The sequence below is a fragment of the Tamandua tetradactyla genome, chromosome 26 (assembly GCF_023851605.1).
Source record: "Tamandua tetradactyla isolate mTamTet1 chromosome 26, mTamTet1.pri, whole genome shotgun sequence".
Lineage (NCBI taxonomy): Eukaryota > Metazoa > Chordata > Mammalia > Pilosa > Myrmecophagidae > Tamandua > Tamandua tetradactyla.
The window spans coordinates 14,474,602-14,494,944 of NC_135352.1; the positions used below are offsets into that span (position 1 = coordinate 14,474,602).

The 20,343-nt window shown below is 49.0% G+C and overlaps 1 protein-coding gene across 1 annotated transcript; it reads left to right on the forward strand.

Annotated features, from left to right (window-relative positions):
- The first annotated feature begins 107 nt into the window (after positions 1-107).
- DUSP4 (dual specificity phosphatase 4) lies at positions 108-14,736 on the forward strand. Its single transcript, XM_077144535.1, has 4 exons — positions 108-1,077; positions 10,879-11,024; positions 12,094-12,313; positions 12,888-14,736. Exons 1-4 carry the CDS (start codon positions 657-659, stop codon positions 13,271-13,273), a joined length of 1,173 nt encoding a protein of 390 aa, XP_077000650.1. The 5' UTR covers positions 108-656; the 3' UTR covers positions 13,274-14,736.
- Positions 14,737-20,343: the final 5,607 nt, after the last annotated feature.

The following is a 20,343-nucleotide window of genomic DNA, read 5'->3' on the forward strand; positions in this document are numbered from 1 at the left end:
GTGACTGGTCGCGAGCCGTCGGCGCTCCATTCACGCGCCGGGGAGGCGGGGGGGGGGGGGCCAGAAGGCGGGGCCCGCGAGGTCGAGGGACAAGAGATGGGGGGGTGGGGGTGGGGTAGAAGCGCGAGGCCCAGAATGGAAAGAGGCGGGGCCTCGCGAAGTAGTAATGACTCTCCTCCCTCCCTCGGGAGAGCCGAGGAGCATTAATAAATCTATAAGCAGAGGAGGAAACTCGAGCTGGGGCAGTGCGCGGAGCTTCATTGGTGTGTAGGCAACGGCGGCCGGCACAGCAGCGCCGGCGGCAACAGGAGCAGGAGCACCACAGGCTGTACAATAGAAGCGACGACAGAAGGGAGCCCTGGGCCCTCTCCTGTAAACACTCTCCCCTGCACTGCCACGCCACCTCCCCCTCTGCGCTGCGCGTCGTCCTGCCTGGCGCCCGAGGCCGCTTAAAACTGCTATGTAACCTGGTGACTGCGGGAGGAAGGGGGACTGGGGAGAAGAGGTTCTCCGGCGGTAGCCATCGGGGACCAAGTTGGCAGTGGTCACTTCGGCACGCGTCCTTCCTTAACCCTCGCCCGCCCCTTGCTCCAGCCCAGCTGGCCGGGCTGCCCTTGGCTTCCTCGCGCACCCAGCAGTCGCGGTTCCTGGAGACCATGGTGACGGTGGAGGAGCTGCGGGAGATGGACTGCAGCGTGCTCAAAAGGCTGATGAACCGGGACGAGAACGGCGGCGGTGGCAGCCACGGTGCGCTGGGGCTGCTGAGCGGCGGCAAGTGCCTGCTGCTGGACTGCAGACCGTTCCTGGCGCACAGCGCGGGCTACATCCGAGGCTCGGTCAACGTGCGCTGCAACACCATCGTGCGGCGGCGGGCCAAAGGCTCGGTGAGCCTGGAGCAGATCTTGCCCGCGGAGGAAGAGGTGCGCGCCCGCCTGCGCTCCGGCCTATACTCAGCGGTTATCGTCTACGACGAGCGCAGCCCGCGCGCCGAGAGCCTCCGAGAAGACAGCACCGTGTCGCTGGTGGTGCAGGCGCTGCGCCGCAACGCCGAGCGCACAGACATCTGCTTGCTCAAAGGTAAACCCGGGTGGCGGGGCGCGGGCTGGGGTGTACACGTAGCGCGATTTGTCGGCCTGCGTCTTTAGTGGCCGAGGGAAGGAGTGACCGGTGGCTGCGGGAATCCCCCGCGCGCTCTCTGTGCGTGTTAGTGTGCACGGGCTTGCAAGGATTGTGCGAGTTTTTGTGCGCGTGTGAGAGCTTCCTAAGCCTTGGCGGACGACACCGGAGCGCTCCTTCCGTCACCCGCCGCACCCTTCTTGGCGATTCCGCGATTATTTACACTCACTAACGGTTTCTTGCCTCTCAAGGGGAAAGCTCCTCCCGTGCGCACGGCTCATCTGCTAAGTACTGGGAAGTGCCCCCAAGTACCACAGCGCGGGTGGGGACAGAATAGGCCTACTTGTTTGGCTTACCCCGGCTCTACACTACGTCCGATCCCGAACTCCAGAGGTGGGGTGGGGGGTGGGGGACGGTGAAGGAGTGTGGGCGCCGGGGGGGAGGGGGATCGACCCCGCCGGATCGATTTTGAAACCAGGCCTTGTTAAGTGAAACGCGGATCGGGTTGCAGACCTTGTGTGGAGCGATCTGTATCTCTTCTCCCGATGCTCGACTCGGAGGTCCGCCTGGGAGATGGCCAAGTTCCCCACCGCCCCGGCGCCCGGCTAAACCCTAGCTAGACCCGGGCTCCGGGAGCCGGAGGCGGGAGGATTGCATAGGTGCGGGACGCTAGACTGGGACCGTGCCTCTCCGGTTACGTAAATCCGGCCAGCGGAGTCTTAGGGTCTTTTGTTCTGACATAATTCTCGATTATCTGATGGTTTCTGCTTGATTTAAATGAACCCCGGAGAGACCTTTCCTCTTTGGAGGTGTCCGAGGGTGGTCTTGTCAAATCCAGATGTAGGAACAACCCAAAAGGACTGTGTCCCATCCAAGTAACTGGAAGGACGATGCGCCGGTCGCAGCCGAGCCCGCGGCCGCACCTGCCGGGACTTGCCCATCGGCCGGCGCCCCTCGCGCTGGGGAGCGGGCAGGGCCCTGGGGGCTGCCGCGCTGCACCCCTTGCTCCCGCCACAGCATTCCGCGCATTCTTCCGCTTTAGTCGGCTTCTCGCCTGCGAACCCGAGAGGCGTTTCTATCCCGGTCATCAAAGAGCCGCCGCGGTTCCTGAAGGCGGCCCTGGCCTCTCGCCCCCCCGCCCCAACCCCTTCCCTCCTAATCGGAGCTGTTCACTCGAGAGGAAGGGAGCTGGAGCGGGGGACGGAAACCTACCGTCCCCCACCCAACCGCCCCCTCGAAAAAGCACAACAAAACTGCTCAGTGCCGACAGGCCTGGTCTGCCCCTGGCGAACAGCGGGGGGCTTTGTTCTCGGCAGTTGTTTCCTGACCATTTGACCTGTCAGCTGCTGGGGAAATGCTGCTGTTGACCTTCGGTTGAACCACTAAGGCGATTTTGCTGATTTTTCTTTCTTTTTTCCGCTAGGGCCACCTTTTGCACCACCCTTTGAGCCAGCTCCCTTCCCTCCCCAGAGCGCCTTGAGAGAAAGTCCCCGGAAGGGGCTTTGACCCTAGGGACCGGCATCTAAGCCGGGGGCGCGCTGGGCGCTGGAGAAGGGTCTATCCCGCCTGCGCCCGAACGTGGAGCGGTGCCGAGGAGCCCCGCGCCGTGCTACCCCGGTGTCAAGTCACTGGTTAGACCACCGGCGTAGGTGGTCTGTGCTATTGTTTGAAGATGTCAAACAATCACCAGCTGGCGCTGGTGGGAAAGAGGAGAGAGAAAGTCCTCTGGGTAGGAAAGTCCCACTAGAGTGGGTCGGGGCTGCCCAGGATGTGTTCTGCGCTGAGCTGTCCCCCGGCTCCCGGTCCCCTTAATGTAGAGCCTGATTCGGGCGCCTTCCCTCCGGGGCACTGAACCGAGAAGCCTTCCTGCGGCGGGGCGAGGGCTGGCCTCTAGCCCCACGTGGAGTCTGGGTTTGTTTTGTTTTGTTGTTCTTCCTGAAAGCAATCTGGAGGGGCCCACCTTAGAACGGCAGCTCCGGGACCTTGGCCCCGCGCCTGGGAGAGAGGCTTGGTTTTAGGGTTTCCTCTCTGGGCTCGCGACCTCTCGCTGTCCCGGTGCATGCGGTCGGGAGAAGCGCCTGCGGATGAGCTGCTCCGCGTTGACGATTCAGGGAGAGAGGCAAGTGCTAATGTAAAGGCTGGGAATTGGCGGTCTCCGGGTGAAATGACAGCCCCGTGGCGGGTGGTGCTGACCCACGGAAAAGGGGCGATCTGAAAAAAGGGGTGCTGCTGTCTCCGGAACGCTCAGGTTTCTCCCCAGGCCTGCACTGCCTCCTGTTGTCTGCCCGGATGCCGGCAGGGAAGGCGACCCTTTGCATTTCAGAGTCAACTTCCTCTGAGATGACGGAGAATGTCCAAACCTGAGCGGCAGGTTTACTTCTCTCTCCGGGAACAGGCCCTGGAAGTAGCCAGGGGAGGTTCAGCTCTGTGTTCCTCGGGGAGAGGGAGCCTGCCCTGGGGAGCAGCAGCCTAAACTTGGAGATGGGGTATCTTTTAGCTTGTTCTGTACTAGTAGCAAAACATCTACGAAGCTAACGGGGAATATTCTCTGTACTTAGCTTTTCTGTTATGTGCGCTGAGCCCAGGTCATCTTAAACCCTGTTCCTGGTCCTTCCCTTTGCCTTCTAATGAAAAGGCATCCCCAGAGAGGGCAGAAAGAAAGTCTCTGTGCCCACACCCCACAGGAGAGATGCAGTCTGGGCAGGAAAGCAACGACTCCTAAGCCTCCAGAGACTGATGGCTTACTTGTGGAGAAGCCAGTGGAATGGAGGGGATGTTGGGATATCATGGGAGAGGTTCTCTGGGAGATGAGAGTTTATTTGGGAATATGGGGGGGGGGGGATTGGGGAACAAGGGAAGAAAAGGCCTCTTACATTCTCTTTTGTAAACATCTGAACTGAATAGGGGTTGGGACATTTGGTTCCCTCAGGAATTGTGCATTTTATTTTCCAGCTAATGGGAACTTATGTATGTTGTGTGTGGTGGTGAATGTGGAGTTAAAAGTGGGGAGGATATTAAACAAGTGAAAGATCCCATCTGCTGGTATCTGCCACGCTGCCGGGCAGGGGGTCAGTATAAAAACAGCAAGGTATTTTCAGATGTTCATCTGTCCTTCCCAGCCAAAGCCTATATAATTCTCCTGAGTTTTAAAATCTGATCATATATTTCTGCCATTGTGAAGGTAGCTGGTTACTCATTGCAGGTAGTTAATAACTAATTACCATAAACAATAGTTTAAATCAATAAAAGGCTTTACAGCCTTTAAATTTCTTGATACTAACCAAGTTATGCTGAAAGCAATAGGTGAAATCTCAGCAATAATTTCTACTCTTTTTGCTAGTAAAGAACACCCATTTGGGATAAACTTTTTTTCAGCTCATTTAATTTAAAATCCTTAAATACATGTTTAGGGACAGTTTAGAAATTTCAATTTTTCTGATTTTGTCACAGCACACATCTCCTTTTTCTCTCCATAAATCACTGGATTAGATTCAGATTCCCCTAGTCATTAGAGGGATCTAATGATTCCTTATCTTTATGGAAGTTAGTCTTCACCTCCCGTATTCCCCAAGTTAGGAATCAATCTGTTATGGAAAGAGATTTCAGGTATAAAGACATTACCTTACTTTGTACCTGCCTAAAATCCACCTCAGCTCATGACCTTAGTGTCTTCTTATTACGTTCTGACTTAAAAACGGTCCAGGGGCAGTTTTGAAAATTTGAGGGCATCAACTAGATATTCCAGTTCAGCCTGCCCCGTTGGAATTCATGTAAACTGTAGTCCCCAAACAAAATGGCCACTTTCTGCACCAATGAACAGTGGGGGTGGAAAGAAGGGGGTGGGCAGGTAGCAGCCCGGCCACTATCTTCTGTCTTTCCTCTCTCTGTCCCCAGTAGCCCATCCCAGTGCCCAGAAGTTCAGTGGCATAAACAGCATGGCCATGGGGGATGCTGAGGTTGCACTCCTCTTCCACCCAAAGAGAAAATGAACTATTTTTCTCTGCAAATATGACTCAATGCCCATACCAGTCTAGGTTTGGAAGTGTTGGAGTTTTGAAATGTTGGGCCCTAAAGATAATTTCCAACCACAACTATAGTTAAAGAATGACGGTGAATAAAGCCCACTTACTAGTTTTCACGTCACTTGAATTGGATGTGATCCAATCAACAAAAGTAACCAAAGATGCAGTGAGGCTAAAAATTTGTAAGTGGAAACTTGGTTATTAAGACCACCAAGCTTCCTTGGGCTTTTCTTGGGCTTGTCCTTGCTGATTTTGGGGGAGACAAGCTGCACCCACCATGAAGGCCGGCATGAGAAAGGGTGATCATTTTAAGAAGTCAAGATATTCCTTCAAAAAATCAGAACCTCTGCAGTGAGATAGCCAGTTTCCTTACTGGAAGGCAGTTCTCGGCTAACAAAGTGAAAGCATGACTGAAAGTAAGATTCACCCTCCAATGGAAGCCAGTTTATTGAAGGTAGCAGATGGCACAGAAGGGACCTGGAGGGAGTGCTACAAAACCCAGCCTGGTATGACCTTTCCCTGCAGGGGAAAAGGGACCAGCAGTCCCTGGGGAGAGAGACCCAAGGTGAAGAGAAGACCCTTAGGTGAGCGTTGACTGCTCAGTATTTGCATGGGGCTCACTAAGCCAATGCCTACCTACCTCTAGTGAATGTCTCCAAGGCAAATGACCTTCAGATGACCCCAGACTTTCTTCCTGAGCAACACTGACCTTGTATTGAGAAGACAGCCTGGGAGAGAAAAGGGTGGGAGCACCCTGATTGTGAAGAAGGGATGCTCTGAGCTTTGAAAGGGTAACAGGAAAAAAATGGACACCACATTGAGATTGTGACCATGGTCACCATCAAAAAAGTCAGTCCTGTGCACCACCAACCCCTTTAAGAGGCCTTTTATAGTGATATTGGTTTGCCCTGTGCAAAGCACTCTCACATACATTGGTCTACCCCTGCAGATGTGGGGGTGGGCAGCAGTGGAGAACATGGGCCAATGGGTTTTCATTTTCACTAACCTTTGAAAATTGCCTTGTTTGTGCAGGTATCAGAAAAAAAAAAGAGAGAGGAAAGAACATAGGAGCTGATCTATAGATACAGTTATTACTCAGAGTTGGGTGAAAATCATATTACTTTGTTTTTCCTAGATGCTCAAGTTTTAACATAAAGATGAGCAAATGACAGCTTTAAGAATAGAAAGTATATTATTAAATACAGATGGGGGCAACAGGTCAAAATTAATACGATGTCTCTTATGTAAATACATTCAACAGGATATAGAAAGAATGGGTCGGGATTAATTGGTGTATCTGTTAGGAAATTTTATTTGGGAGAAAGAAATGCATTTCATAGGCACCTGCTGCTTTACTGCCATTTTGCAAATGAATAGATCCCAGATGTTTATGATCACAGAATATTTGGAACCTAGAGGTCATATAGTCTAAAATCCTTACATTTTGAGGGTGGGAAAACGAGGTTTGAAAGGTGTGTTGGCTTGGAGTTATGTATCCCAGAAAGGCATGTTCTCAAAATCAATCCATTTCTGTGGTGTGAACCTATTGTGACTAGGACATTTTGATGAAGTTACTTCAGGTAAGGTATGGCCCAGCTGAATCAGGATGGGTCTTAACCCTATTACTGAAGGCCTCATAGAGAAGGCAATAAAGAGAGAAGCCACAGGGAGCAGCTAGGAGCTGGAAGTCAACAGAACCCAGAAGAGAAAGAAGACTCTGCCTTGTGTATCGCCATGTGGTGGAAAGGCCAAGGAACCCACAGATTGTTGGCCAGCTAGAAGATACCAACCCTGGGAAGAAACAAGCCTTCTAGACTCTGAAACCATGAGCCAATACATTCCTGTTGTTAAGCCAACCCCTTGCATGGTATTTGGTTTAGCAGCCAGGAAACTAAAACAGGAGGTAACTCCTAACTTGCTCTAGTTCCCAACTCCATCCGGGACTGGCACCCAGACCTCCTGTCTCCACGTGTTCCCCTTGTACACCTGTAGGAAGCACTGAGTAGAGCCCAACCCCTTTGTATACCAGGGGAATAAGCTTTCCCTTTCATCGGTTTTGGATAAAACTTGGTGTTCTAAATCTATCTCTTACCCAAAGGGCTGTGGATATGGTACTTGCACAGATTTGGGGATAGGTAGGAGGTACTGAAGAGAAGAAATCTTAGGCACCATGTTAGTAAGAAATTTACATCATGACCTAGCATACAACATCTATGCCTGAAACAAAAGCTCCATGCAATTATACTCTAATTAAATGTAACACATTCTAGTAGTTTCTATTCTATTGTGTTTCTTCCTTTTTAAATTACTAATGATGACTCCTCAATGACAACCCGTGATTAGGAAACTATGGAAAGGAGCAGAGGTTGGTGAAATGTCAGCAGTGCCCCGCTAAGTTCCTTTCTGTGTTTGCACAGAAATTATGTCTCCATTTGATGAAGCCAGCAGGCAGTGCTCTGAGGACAGGGCCCCCAGGATGAGGTGAGGGGTTAGGTCGGTTCCCGACAGCAAGTTACGGAGTCTGGCTTTGAGCTGCTGGACTGGAAGCTGGTCCGGCTGTTACCTGGCTGGGCAGCCACAGGCAGGTTCCTTGCCTGCCCTGCACCTCAGTTTCCTGTTATGTAAAATTTGAACAAATCATGCCTGTGCCGAAAGAGCCTGCCATAGAGTAAGCATCCTTATTGGCGGTTAGATTTTTGTTAGCATGGATGCCCTTGACATACCTAGAGATGACTTACTGGTGTGTGGCCTGGTGGAGTCGGACCCCAGCCCTTTGTTCCAAGTGGTTGGTCGCTGCTAATTTATACATTTATACTCATCCATCTTCCACCTTGAGGGCGCCCTCCGGTGACCATCATTGTGCATTGCACTTCTCCTTGGTCCTGCCTGGATGAAGCTTGTTGGTCCACCAGAAGGTACAACCAGCCACAGGCCTGCGAAAGCTTAGTTGTAGCTCAGAAGGCGGGGGGGGGGGGATGAGGGGGGGTGGGGTGGGGGGAACCTCTCATGTTGTCCCGAATCTTCTAGCTTGCAGCCCTTAAGCCAATCTGCTTCTTCACTTAGCTCCATTTTGCTTGCTCTTTAAAGAATCCACAGAGGGAAACTGGAATCTTAGTCATCACTTTTCTGCTCCATCCTAATGGTGTCTTTTCCAGACCCTTCTGTCTCTTCATCCTGTTATGAACAGCCTGGGGGAGGTGACGCACAGCCCCGGGCCCCCCTCAAGCCCAATCTGGCCTTCTCCACCTCCTGGGTGACCCTCCATCCTGACCACTGAGTCACCTGCTCTCCCCGGATCCCTTGCCCTGCTGTGGTTACAGCTGGCTCTGCATCTCTCAGCCATGGTTCTGCTGCACTAACCTCATGACTGACCCAGGAGGCAGCAAATGTTGATGACTCTGGAGGGAATGTGGGGTTCAGGAGGTGAGGTACCTTCCATTCCTCAGTCTACTGCTGGGTCTCAAGACTGCAACTGGAAGAGATTGATAAAGCCCAGGAAAAGGAGGCTGTGAAAGTCTGGGAAGTTGCCAGGATGAAAAGTCCTTCTTTGATCTTTGAAGCTCTCCGATTAGGAATCCATTTAGTGTAGGTGCCAGGAAAGGAAACCTCGTTCTTTGTCTCCTGGAGGCCCAGTGCCAAGGACTGTTTGAAGCAGTCCTTGCAAGCACTCTGCAAGGTGGGCATTAATCACATTTTATGACTGGCCCCAGGTTGCACAGCTGATGATTCCCTGATGCACAGGGCTGGGATGCAAAGCCCGCCTTTGACTTGACTGCAAAGCCTGTCTCTTTCCACAGCGTCGGTCTGTCCTGTACCTTCTCAGCAGTGGAACGGACATTATCTCCACCACTCTGAGCCTCCTCCCATTTGTGCTGCCTTTGGGGGTGCTGCTCCTCGGTGACCTTGGAGCCTGGCCCTGCCCCTCCTACCAGTGGCCCCATATTTACCTTTTGGAGTCCAGCTTATCTGCCTGTCTGGGTGATGAGCTTCTGGATGGCCAGCACGCATATCTGAAATTTCTTTTCAAAAATATGTTTTAATAGCGTGACTTAGAAGTTCTAGGATCATTTTTGTTAGTTAAAAAAAATTCAAATCTTATGGAAGCATATAGAGTAACAAGTGATGGCTTTTTATACAGGGGTTCAACAAGGGTTTGTCCATTGATGCATTTCTCCAAAGCATGTAGTTCTCTCCACAGTTCCTGTCCCAGAGGCCTTAGAGTGTTTGGCTAATGACTTTTGCTGGCCACTCCCAGCATACTCTCTTCACTGCCTTTTGGGTAGCAGTGCTTGTTGCCTTATGAGAAAAGTGGACAGATGGGGTTACAAGGGGAGGAGGGGTGCCCTGTGATGAGGCAGCAGTGCCGCCCTCTCCAGCAGGCCTTCCATGCAAGGATGCTGCCTTATGACTCAGCTGGAACAAAGGGCCATGACCAGAGATCCATTTATATCCTGAGGAACGGAGTGGAAGGAATAGAGGAGCTTCCGGTCAGAGAGGAGAAAATGTGTGCCCTGTTTCTCTAAGCTTTATATCACAAAGATTCATTTTCCCTCTCCCAGCAGTAGCAGGAGGCAGTAGTTTCTAGAGACAGAATTTGGGGTAAGTAATTGACTAACCATTGCAGGTCTGCACATTTTGGTGATCACCGTGAAAACATACATAGGGAATATAACGATTTAAAGGTTCTACCTGCCTACATGACTTCGGCCAACTTGTCATTTTAGTCCTTTGAATGGATCTGTTAGAGTGGTTGTTCCACAACCTACAAGCCCAACTAAATGGACTTAGAGTCAATGTTTGGTCCTACAGAAACGACAAAATAAGAATAAGAGTAAAGCCAAATACTGATGGTCGTTTTTGTAAGTTACCCCCAAAGAAAATCCCAGAGATCATGAGCTATTCGGAGACAGAAGGCTTGAGCGTGTCCTGGAGCGTGTTCCCTGCCTGCCTCTGCCTGCGCCTCTGCCTACTCCCACCTGCACATTTCCGGCGTTAGCTGTTACCAATCCCCATAAGTCGCTGTTGGGTCTTTTTTATTTGAAGACCTGCGTTCCCCGGAAGATGATCCCCACAGACAGCTATTCCAGGGCTTAGCAACTCCCAGGTCAGGAAATCCTTCCTTACCTGCATGTAGCAAGAGGGATTTATTGAGATTTAAGCCCATTTCCTCTTGTTTTGACCCCTTGTTGATGGAACAGCTGTCCCTGAGGCCGTACAATTGGACTCTGCTCCACTGCTGATGTCCAGAAAGGCTAGTGCCAGGGTCATTTTCTTTCTCCATTTTCTCCCCATTGGAGAACCTTCCCAAAAGCAGGGTTTGGGGAAGGGATGGCATCTTGGCAGGTCCCAGGGCACAGCAGCAGGCTGTTTAGTGCTCCCGGAAGCCCACCCTGGCCTTTCCTTCTTCCCCCAGGAGCTACTCTCTGTATGCTCCCTGCACACCTTTCTTTGTGTGTCTTCATCCCAAATCTGATTGTCATCCCTCAAACTTTCCTGATGCCCACCGCATCCTTCTAGGCTTCAGCATGAAGCGCTGGCCAACGTGGGCTCTGCACCTCTGGAAAATTCTCTTCAGCCATTGTTTCTGCACCTACAGTGCCACCCAGTGGCAAAATCAGAGCCAGCCCGCCCCAGTTTCCTCATCTCTCTGCTCTTGGGTAGGACTCCGTCAAGTTCTTTCTAGCTTTCTGCTGGGTTAGAGACCCCAGCCCATTAACCTGAACATCTTTGTCCTTTACAGGTGGCTATGAGAGATTTTCCTCTGAGTATCCAGAATTCTGCTCCAAAACCAAGGCCTTGGCGTCCATCCCGCCCCCTGTGCCCCCAAGCACTGCAGAGTCCTTGGATCTGGGCTGCAGCTCCTGCGGAACCCCCCTGCATGACCAGGTAGATGCCCGGTCCCCCGTGCTAGGGGGTGAGGGGCTGGGGCAAGAGGGGTGGGCCTCCTCTTTGAGTTCTGCTTTTTTTTTTAAAGACTTTGAATGCAGTGCCTGGGTTTGGGGAGGATGTGGTGAATCCTGAGTATTGGGTTGGGATGTTAGGTAGAGTCCCTTATTCCCCAGATTTCTACCTCCTCTCTTTTATCCCCACATCCCTTAAAAAAAAAAAAAGACATTACTCCCAAGGCTCCTGGTTTAGACTTAGGTGCAGACAAGTGAGAAGGCCTCCTGGAAGTTGTCAGTGTGAGGAAGCTGAGAGAACACCCTTCTCTGGAGTGGGCCTGTGTGCAGAAGTCCACAAAAAGTCAAGTTGTCCCCTACATAGGTGCCAGATGTGAATGCCAAATGGACATCAGCAGTCAACCAACCCTCCCAGCACAGGCCGCTGCAGTTCATACAAGCCCATCCCTTGCAACCCTTTCATTTAAATGGAGGAGGAGTGAATTTATGGGGTACAGCAACCTGCTCCCCTAACCCCAGGTCACTTGTATTTAACTGACTCTGAAAGTGACATTGCTTTAAACTGACTGCCTCAGCTTGCCAGGACCCTCCTCTTGTCTGTGAGGCCAAGATGGCCTCATGTGCTAAGTGAAGACGTGTCCAACTAATCTCAGTCCCACAACAAATAGCTCGATGATCAACAGGTGTAAACTCTAAATGTCACAGACAGTGTAGCAAGGCTAGCGTGGCATCTGCTGCCTCAGGTGTCATGGGAAGGTGGGCTGCTCTAACCAGCAGGTGGGGCCACCAAGGTTCTGCCTGGCCCTTGGTTCCTCTGCTCATGGGCAGGGCATAGCATAAGGCTGGAGAAGACCCTCTGGGCCTTCTCTTCTCCACCTTGAGCCTGAAAGCCAGGAGCTCTGGGAGGATGATGGGGGAAACCAGAAGGTTCTCCACAGTGCCTGGGAAAGCCCACCTCAGACTAGCTCCCCTCTCCCCATCCCTGGTGTCCTGGCCCTTTACCTGGCAGCCATTCACTCATGCTTGGGGACCTTTGTTTTCCTTTTCTGGTGCAGGGAGGGCCCGTGGAGATCCTTCCCTTCCTCTTCCTCGGCAGCGCCCACCATGCCGCCCGGAGGGACATGCTGGACGCGCTGGGCATCACGGCCCTGTTGAATGTCTCCTCGGACTGCCCGAACCACTTTGAAGGACACTACCAGTACAAGTGCATCCCCGTGGAAGACAACCACAAGGCTGACATCAGCTCCTGGTTCATGGAAGCCATCGAGTATATTGGTAGGTTGGCCCTGCCTTTGGGTTCCCAGGTCAGACGGCCGTGGTGTAGGAGCATGTGAGGGAGTTGCTGGTATCAGATGCATGCAGGAAGAACTTCGGAGACACGGTGTCCAGGGTGGAACCGCAGCCCCTCTTCCTCAGGAGGAAGGCTTGCCCACTGGGAGGTGTGGGAGCAGAGAAAGGAACTTCTACACCCCACACTGTTAGCTTCCCATCAGAACCCATGACCTGCCCCCTCCATGGCTCCAGATGCCTAGATGACAAGGCCTTTTTGGATGGGGAAGAAGGAAGAGATGGGGAAGCTCTGTTTTTGTTTCTGCAAATGGACATCCTTGCATGCATGTGGAGGTTACACTGGCTCTAATATGTGGTTTTCCCAAATGTAATGTTCTTGTTTGGTTAAGTCCCACATACACCCTAGCAGGGGATGGGCTTCCTGGTCCTCAGCCGAGGGTGGTCAGTGGGAGCGCCCCATCTTCCAGCCCTTCCCACATTCTCTCCCCACCCCCTGCCCTGGGGTGAGTGGAGGTCAGGAAGGCGGGGCCTGCTCATGGTGTCATGCGCTCTGCTCCAGATGCGGTGAAGGACTGCTGCGGGCGAGTGCTGGTGCACTGCCAGGCCGGCATCTCGCGCTCAGCCACCATCTGCCTGGCCTACCTGATGATGAAGAAGAGGGTGAGGCTGGAGGAGGCCTTCGAGTTCGTCAAGCAGCGCCGGAGCATCATCTCGCCCAACTTCAGCTTCATGGGGCAGCTGCTGCAGTTCGAGTCCCAGGTCCTGGCTACGTCCTGTGCTGTTGAGGCCGCCAGTCCGTCGGGGCCCCTGCGGGAGCGGGGCAAAGCCACCCCTACCCCCACCTCGCAGTTCGTCTTCAGCTTCCCGGTGTCGGTGGGTGTGCACGCGGCCCCCAGCAGCCTGCCGTACCTGCATAGCCCCATCACCACTTCCCCCAGCTGTTAGAGCGGCTCCCGGAACCCCCAAAGCCAGATGCGTGCGCTCCCGGCGAGGGTTGGGTGGGCCAAGCGTGCGCAGCAATCCGGGACTGCCCAGCCGCGGGGAGGTGGCCAGGGGCAGGTGGCCGAGATCTTCTCATGTCTCCGCCAACCGCAGGGCCAGCTCGAGCTGCAATAAGCGACCTTGAAGACATATTCAAAGCAAACAAACAAAACATTCCAACTTAGAGCAATAACGGCTGCCTCAGCGGCCGGGGGAATACCTTGGTTTGGTTTGCATCAGTTTTACTTTTTAAGATAGACATTTCTTACCTCATTTTTTAAGCAGTAAGGCTTGAAGTTATGAAATCCATAGGTCTTGACAAATGTGCCCAACCAGTTTAGTTTTGTTTTCTTGGGGTGGGGGTGGGGGTAAGGGGGGCAGCAGAGGGATAAGAAGAAATCAAGTTTCCCAGAAGTGCCTGGTTTTGTGTTCTTGTTCCTTTTTTCGTTGTTGTTGTAGTTACAGGAACTTTTGTTTTTTAAAAGAAATCTTTTACGACACGGTTTTCGTTTCTGAGTCACCATGAGGTGAATGATTATGCTTAATAAAAGTATTTATTAAGAATTTTAAGAATTTTCTCAGAGTCTGTAATACCAGGAGCCTAGTGACAGAGTGGATTTAGAATATATTTATGCTGGCATCAAACCATGGAGCACAGTAGTATGCAGATGTGAAAGCAGCTAGAAACTTGATGATTTCTCCTAAGTAGGGGTGGATTGGCATGAGATCCATTTGCATTTGTTGCTCTGAGAAGCGGGCAGTGTGGAGTGCGAGGAGGGAGCAAGGACAAGGATGACTTGTTAATCCTTTCAAAGCTGGTTTCTGGGCACATAGACCACTGAAGCTACTTTAAATCACAATACAACCTTTTCTCTCCAATGATGAATAATTCAATTTGGGGTGGGAGGATTTGTTTCATAGGCTACCTAAGACCCGTCTGTCACCTGTGATGAATGCTACATCATATATGGTGCTTCTGGAAAATTAGGTGCCATTTGGCTTTTCCAACAGCAAATCAATCATTGGGCAAGACCATTGGGGAAACCAGCTGACTAGAGACATAACAAAAATGAATCCTTTGGTAAGTTGCAGCACCAGCTTTTAACCCTTGCATAAATCTGAGTGTTTGAAATGAAGGACACCAACAGATGCTTGCATCCTTCACATTCTTGGCTTAGGTGAATATTTTCATATCCTCTTTTGGATAAAAAGAGGCGAGTGGACACCACTTTCTGGTCTCCTTGAGGTCTGAAAAGCCAGGAGAGTGTCAGTGAAAGGGGTGGGGGTGGGGGGGTCAAGGCAGGCTCCTTACAAAGATGCTGGCTATTCTCAGGAGCCATTATAGGATCCTTTCTGGGGATAATGCCATTTAAAGAGGCCCTTCCAGATGGAGGAATGGCTTTTAGAGGGAGAAAGATACATTTTTTTGTGGGGTGGGGGTGGGGGTGGGTGGGGGAGGGAAGAGGGAACAAGCTACATGTTACTTGATGTGTAGTATTGTGGAGCTGTGTTGTTATGGAGTGCCAGATTAGAGGTAAATGCAAACTTGTCTAGAAACGAGAGCATGATTTTTTCGTTGTTTGTTTGTTTTAGCCCCTTGAGAGTCTAGATCTAAATGAACATTCTTGCTCATCCCTAAGTAACTTCAAGTCTCGATGTCAGAATAGTGTTGGAAGGCTTTCTCATCCTGACATCCCGGGCAGGACCAGGTTCGTTACATTTCTTGCCATGAACCATGAACCTGTGTCGGCATCGTCAGTCCTGCCTTTGTCAAGCCCTGCCTCTGGGTGAGGCCAGAGTTCCTGCTTCCTGCTTTTAGAAAAGCCAGAGACTCCCTCCTTCCCCTGGGAGCTGCTTGGCTGAATAGTTAAGGGTGGGGCATGGAAGGATGACAGGCCTTGGACAATGGACCCATTTAGAGACAGCACAATTGGACATTCCCACATTTTCCTTGATTCCTGGAAGTCCGTACATGTTTTGTGATGAATGAGGTCAGATGGGTCCTGCAGCTGAAAAAGCTCTGGATTCCAGCAGTAGACAAGGCGTAGAGGAGGGGCCGTTGGGGTGGGGGAAGGAGGCTGGAACACAGCTCAGTTATTATGGAATGAGTGTCCATTTGCCAAAAACTATGCATCCTCCTTTCCTAGACTGGGATTTCAACCACGTGGACAGTTGGGACTCTGGGCTAGCTCAGACAAATCTCTGCCCTGCTTTCCAAATCAAGTTTTCTACCACCATGTGAAACAACTGTTTATAAAGCCATTTTCTCTGTACTCAACAATAGCATGAGTCCCCAGATTCCTAGGAATAATGTAGGTTAATTGATTTGATTGGGAAGGGGTGCTTTGTTGTTCTCACTTGAGAAACCTAATTGACGTTTTGGAATAGCACTAAGGAAGGCCAGATCACAAGGTCGATCCACATGAGCATTTCTCCCATGTAATGATTTCTGTGTAATGGCCAGAAAGCGTTGCTATTTTCACTGGTTGATAACCAGTGAAGTTATCACAAGTTACTATCTTTGCTGCTGGTTCCAAAAGGCAGTAGGATCATCGGCTATTGTATAAGAGGCTGGAGAATGCTGCTGATTGCCCCCAAGAATCTTGTCTGTCCCAAGGTGTTTGTGGAGGACGCTGGGATCACAGACCCAACTCATACCCTGAGTAATGTTAAGTTGAGGCCATGTGAGCAGATTGCTAAGGGCCCAGTTTCAGTCATTCTCTCCTGAAGCCACTTTTCTCAGGTGCTCATTGCAGCCAGATTCCAGAGAGTTTTCATTACGTTCAGGAAGTCGTGAGGATATTTTTTTTTTTTTTTTTTTTTTAAAGAGAGAGGGAGGAAGGGAAGGAAAGACAGAGAGAAGGAAGGAAGGATGGAAGGAAGGAAGGGAGGAAGAAAGGGAAACATCTTTAAACATTTTCTTGTTTTTATTATATTTTGTTTGTTTGTTTTTTACATGGGCTGGGGCCGGGAATCGAACCGGGGTCCTCCGGCATGGCAGGCAAGCACTCTTGCCCGCTGAGCCACCGCGGCCCGCCCCGTGAGGATATTTTTGAAATCCTGGGGAAGGTGGACAGAAGAAGGTAGGATGGTTGATTCAAAAGTGCTGGGAAGGGGCTAGAGAGAGGATCACAAAGTCCTCAGTGGTGTATCCCGTGGCTGCCCATTAGAATTACCTGAGGAGCCTTTGAAACACCTGACTATCCCAGACCCAGGCATTGGTAGGTCTCAGAGTTCTCCAGGTACTTTTAATGTACAGCCAAGTTCTGGAGACAGCCTTGTTTCTGCATGGCAAGGTTCCTTAGTAACACAGCCAGCTTGTCCCAGGAACTACAGCCATGATTTTGTCACTGGCTCAGCATGACTGAGAGACAAGGTAGTCTCCCTCGGCAAGTCCTCAAGGCGCATGAGACCCCCATTTGAATGGGGCACCCTTTTCTTGCTCCTTGAAAGTCACCCATCTTCCATGGAACATCTTTAGGTAACTCAATCCAGTGTCTACATGTCAATGTTTTCCTTGAAGCTTTCATTGTCCCATTGAGAAAAGATGGGGAGCCTCACCTCTTTGAAGGTTCTCCCACCCCCAAGAGTACCCAGTCCTTCCTTAGAGCTTGTCATACAAGGAAGAGACTTCTTAAAAGACAGAGCAATGCAATAACTGTACCTTTTGTAAATAGGCTCATCTTTCAGAGTGATGTCATTTCTACATTTGATAATGCCTGTATTTCTGTAGGATGTATATAGTTTAGGGGAATTCTTTGGTTTTGTTTTTTTTAGAAAAGTCAACATGTCTGTTTTTATTTATTGCTTGAAAAAGATCATTGGAAGTAAAATAAATACATTTTTAACCACCTGTGGCTTGAGTTATCATTTCTTTGAAAACTGGCCTGCTGGTTTGTGACTTAGAGGGGAGTGAAAGAAGAACTGGGTCATTAAATAAGCCTGTGTGCCTGGTACCATCTGCAGTGGAGACTGGTTGGTAAAATCAGCAGGCATATTGCTGCTCCCTGAACATTGCTCAAGGAAGGTGAGGGGAGGATGCTGTGACTATGCTCTAAGAGCAGAGAAATGGAACAGAAAGAACTGATGACAATAAGAGCTAGGGAGTGCCATTCATCTGAGAATCTACCAGATGTCAAGCCCAGGTTGTGGGTATCAGGAGGGCTCCTCAGTAGGAGAGACCAATCTTAGTCTACATACATGTGATTGGTGCTGTTAAGAAGAGAATGTACAAGGAATGATGCTACTGGCACCCCCACTAGGGCTAACCAGGAGGCCCAGCCTGACCAGATTGAGGAAATTTTGCTGGGATCATGGAAATAAGCAATATGCTTCAAGTCATATTGGAGAAATAAACTGCCAGAAGAGCTTCTATAGGTCAGTGGTTCCCAATGCTGATCTATGGTTCTCCAGGGTTCTACTGATTATTGCAAATTTCCCAAATTGTAAACCAAAAATAATATTAGTAGACATGCATACCCAGTGTATTACGATTATTTGACATTGTTCTGGAAACACTAGCCAGTACAACTGGCAAGTGAAATGGGGTATACAGATTGAAACGTGGGAGGCCAAATTATTTTCAGATTTGTGCCTGGGAAGTTCAAGGAAATCAACTGAAAAACTAGGAATCAAGAGACTGGTAAATGGATTGATAATAAAATTAATATGAAAAAATCAAAAGCTTTCCTATTTGAAAATAGAATTATTTTATACTTCTTAAAAATAGAAGATCTCATTGACAATAGCAACTTGAAATACCTACAGTGAGCTTTACCCAAAATGGGCGGGGCCTATGTGATGGACTGAATGAAGCCTACCAAGGGGCACATGGGGACACTTGGAAAAAGCAGACAGACATACTGTATTCTTGGATAAGAAGACTTAGTCCTGAAAAGATTTTATGCATATATTAACTTGTGTGTTTAATGTGATTGTAATTAAAACACCAACAGTAACATGGCAAATTGATCCTGAATTTCACCTAGAGGAATATGCAGAAATAGCCAGGAAACGTGAAAAAAATAACAGAGGGGAGGGAATCACAAGGGGGAAGGTGGGAAAGATTTATATTCCTTTGTATTGTGCAGCTATCACTATTGAGATAAATAGTTTAGATGTTTTTTTTTTTTACTAGTGATTCTTGGGCTCACCTAAGACATTGAGTCAGAGACTCTATAAACTCCAAGTGATTCTGACTTAAAATCCAGTTCAGAAATGTCTGATAAAAGGTATGTGAATCCCCCTTCTAGTCAATCCTTTCCCATTGTATCAACCCACATAATTGTTCAGATTACTATCACTGCTTAACAATTTACCCAATAACTTAGTTGAGTAAACTAACAAAAATTTTATTTTGCTCCTCAGTTTTTTTTATTAGGAACATGGGAAGGGCCCTGCTGACTTCCTGCTTGGGCATTTCTGATATGGATGCAGTTGGGTTGGCTGGGGCTGCTGTATCTGGAGGCCATGAGATTGGTTGTCCAACATGGCTAGCTTACGCCACCAATAGTAGATGCTGACTAGTGGCTGAGTCCCTCGCACAGTGGACTTACCATAGTCAGCTTTCTCCCCTGGCAGATCAGAGCTCCAATGTGCATGCTCCAACCAACAAGGTGGAAGCTACACCCCCTTTTATGACTTAACTACAGAGTCACAGAGGACCACATGCCCTGCCCTCTTTGGGCTGAAGGACTTTCAAGGGGAGAGGACACAGATCTCTGTCTCTTGACAGAAGGAATGCCAAAGAAACTTTGTAGCCATTTTTGTTAAAACTACCACGAAGAAATGAGTAGTTTTACATTTGAAAATGTAAGCTTCACCTCTAACCCAGAGACATTTGCCATCTAAGTTGAGATCTCATCTAAGTATCTAAACTTCTGATGGGGCTTTGGCATATTGTGTTACAGAATGCTAGTCTTCAAAAGAAAAATGAATATGTGGCCCAGTCAAAGGAACAAACTAACACTTCAAATGAGATACAGGAGTTGAAACAACTAATTAATCGTAAAATCAAGTCAACAAGTTGAGGGAAGCTGTGGCAAAAGAAATTAGGTATATAAAGAAGGCATTGAATGACCATAAAGAAGAACTTGAAAGCTTGAAAAAACAAATGGCAGAACGTACAGGAATGAAAGACACAAAGAAGAGAAAAAAGCCACAAGGGAGATGTAAAAGAGCAGTTTTGAAGAGGTAGAAGAAAGAATTAACTAGAGGACAAGACATCTATAGATAGGGAAATTAATGGAAAAATATGAGCAGGGTCTGAGAGAATTAAATGACAATATGAAGTGCATGAATAGACATGTTATGGGTGTCTCAGAAGGAGAAGAGAAGGGAAAGGGGGAAGAAAGAATAATGAGGGAAATGATCACTGAAAAATTTACATCTCTTCTGAAAAGACATAAAATCACAGGCCAAAACAGTGCAGCATACCCCAAACAGAACAGATCTGCATAGACCTACTCCAAGACACTTAATAATCAGATTGTCAAATGTCAAAGGAAAGCAGAATTCTGAAAGAAGCAAGAGAAAAGCAATCCATCACATACAAGGGAAACTTAATCTGAATATGTGCAGATTTCTCAGCAGAAACCATGAAGGTGAGAAGGCAGTGATATATTTAAGATTCTGAAAGGTAAAAACTGCCAACCAATCATTCTATACTTGGCAAAACTGTCCTTCAAAAATGAGCTAGAGTTTAAAATATTCTCAGACAGACAGTGAGAGAGAGTGTGACTAAGAGACCAGCTACATAATGAAAGCAAGGGTTAAGGAGTATGGTATATATAATCTTTTTTTTCTCTGTTTTCATTTTATTTCTTTTTCTGCTGTCTTTTTATTTCGTTTTCTGAATTGATGCAAATGTTCTAAGAAATGATGAATATGCAACTAAGTGATGATATTGTGAATTACTGGTTATATATGTTGATGTTTTAGTTCATTTGTTAAACTTTTTTAAATTAATAAATAAATTTTAAAAAAAAAGAGAGACCAGCTATAGGAAATCTAAAAAGAGCACTACAGGCACATAG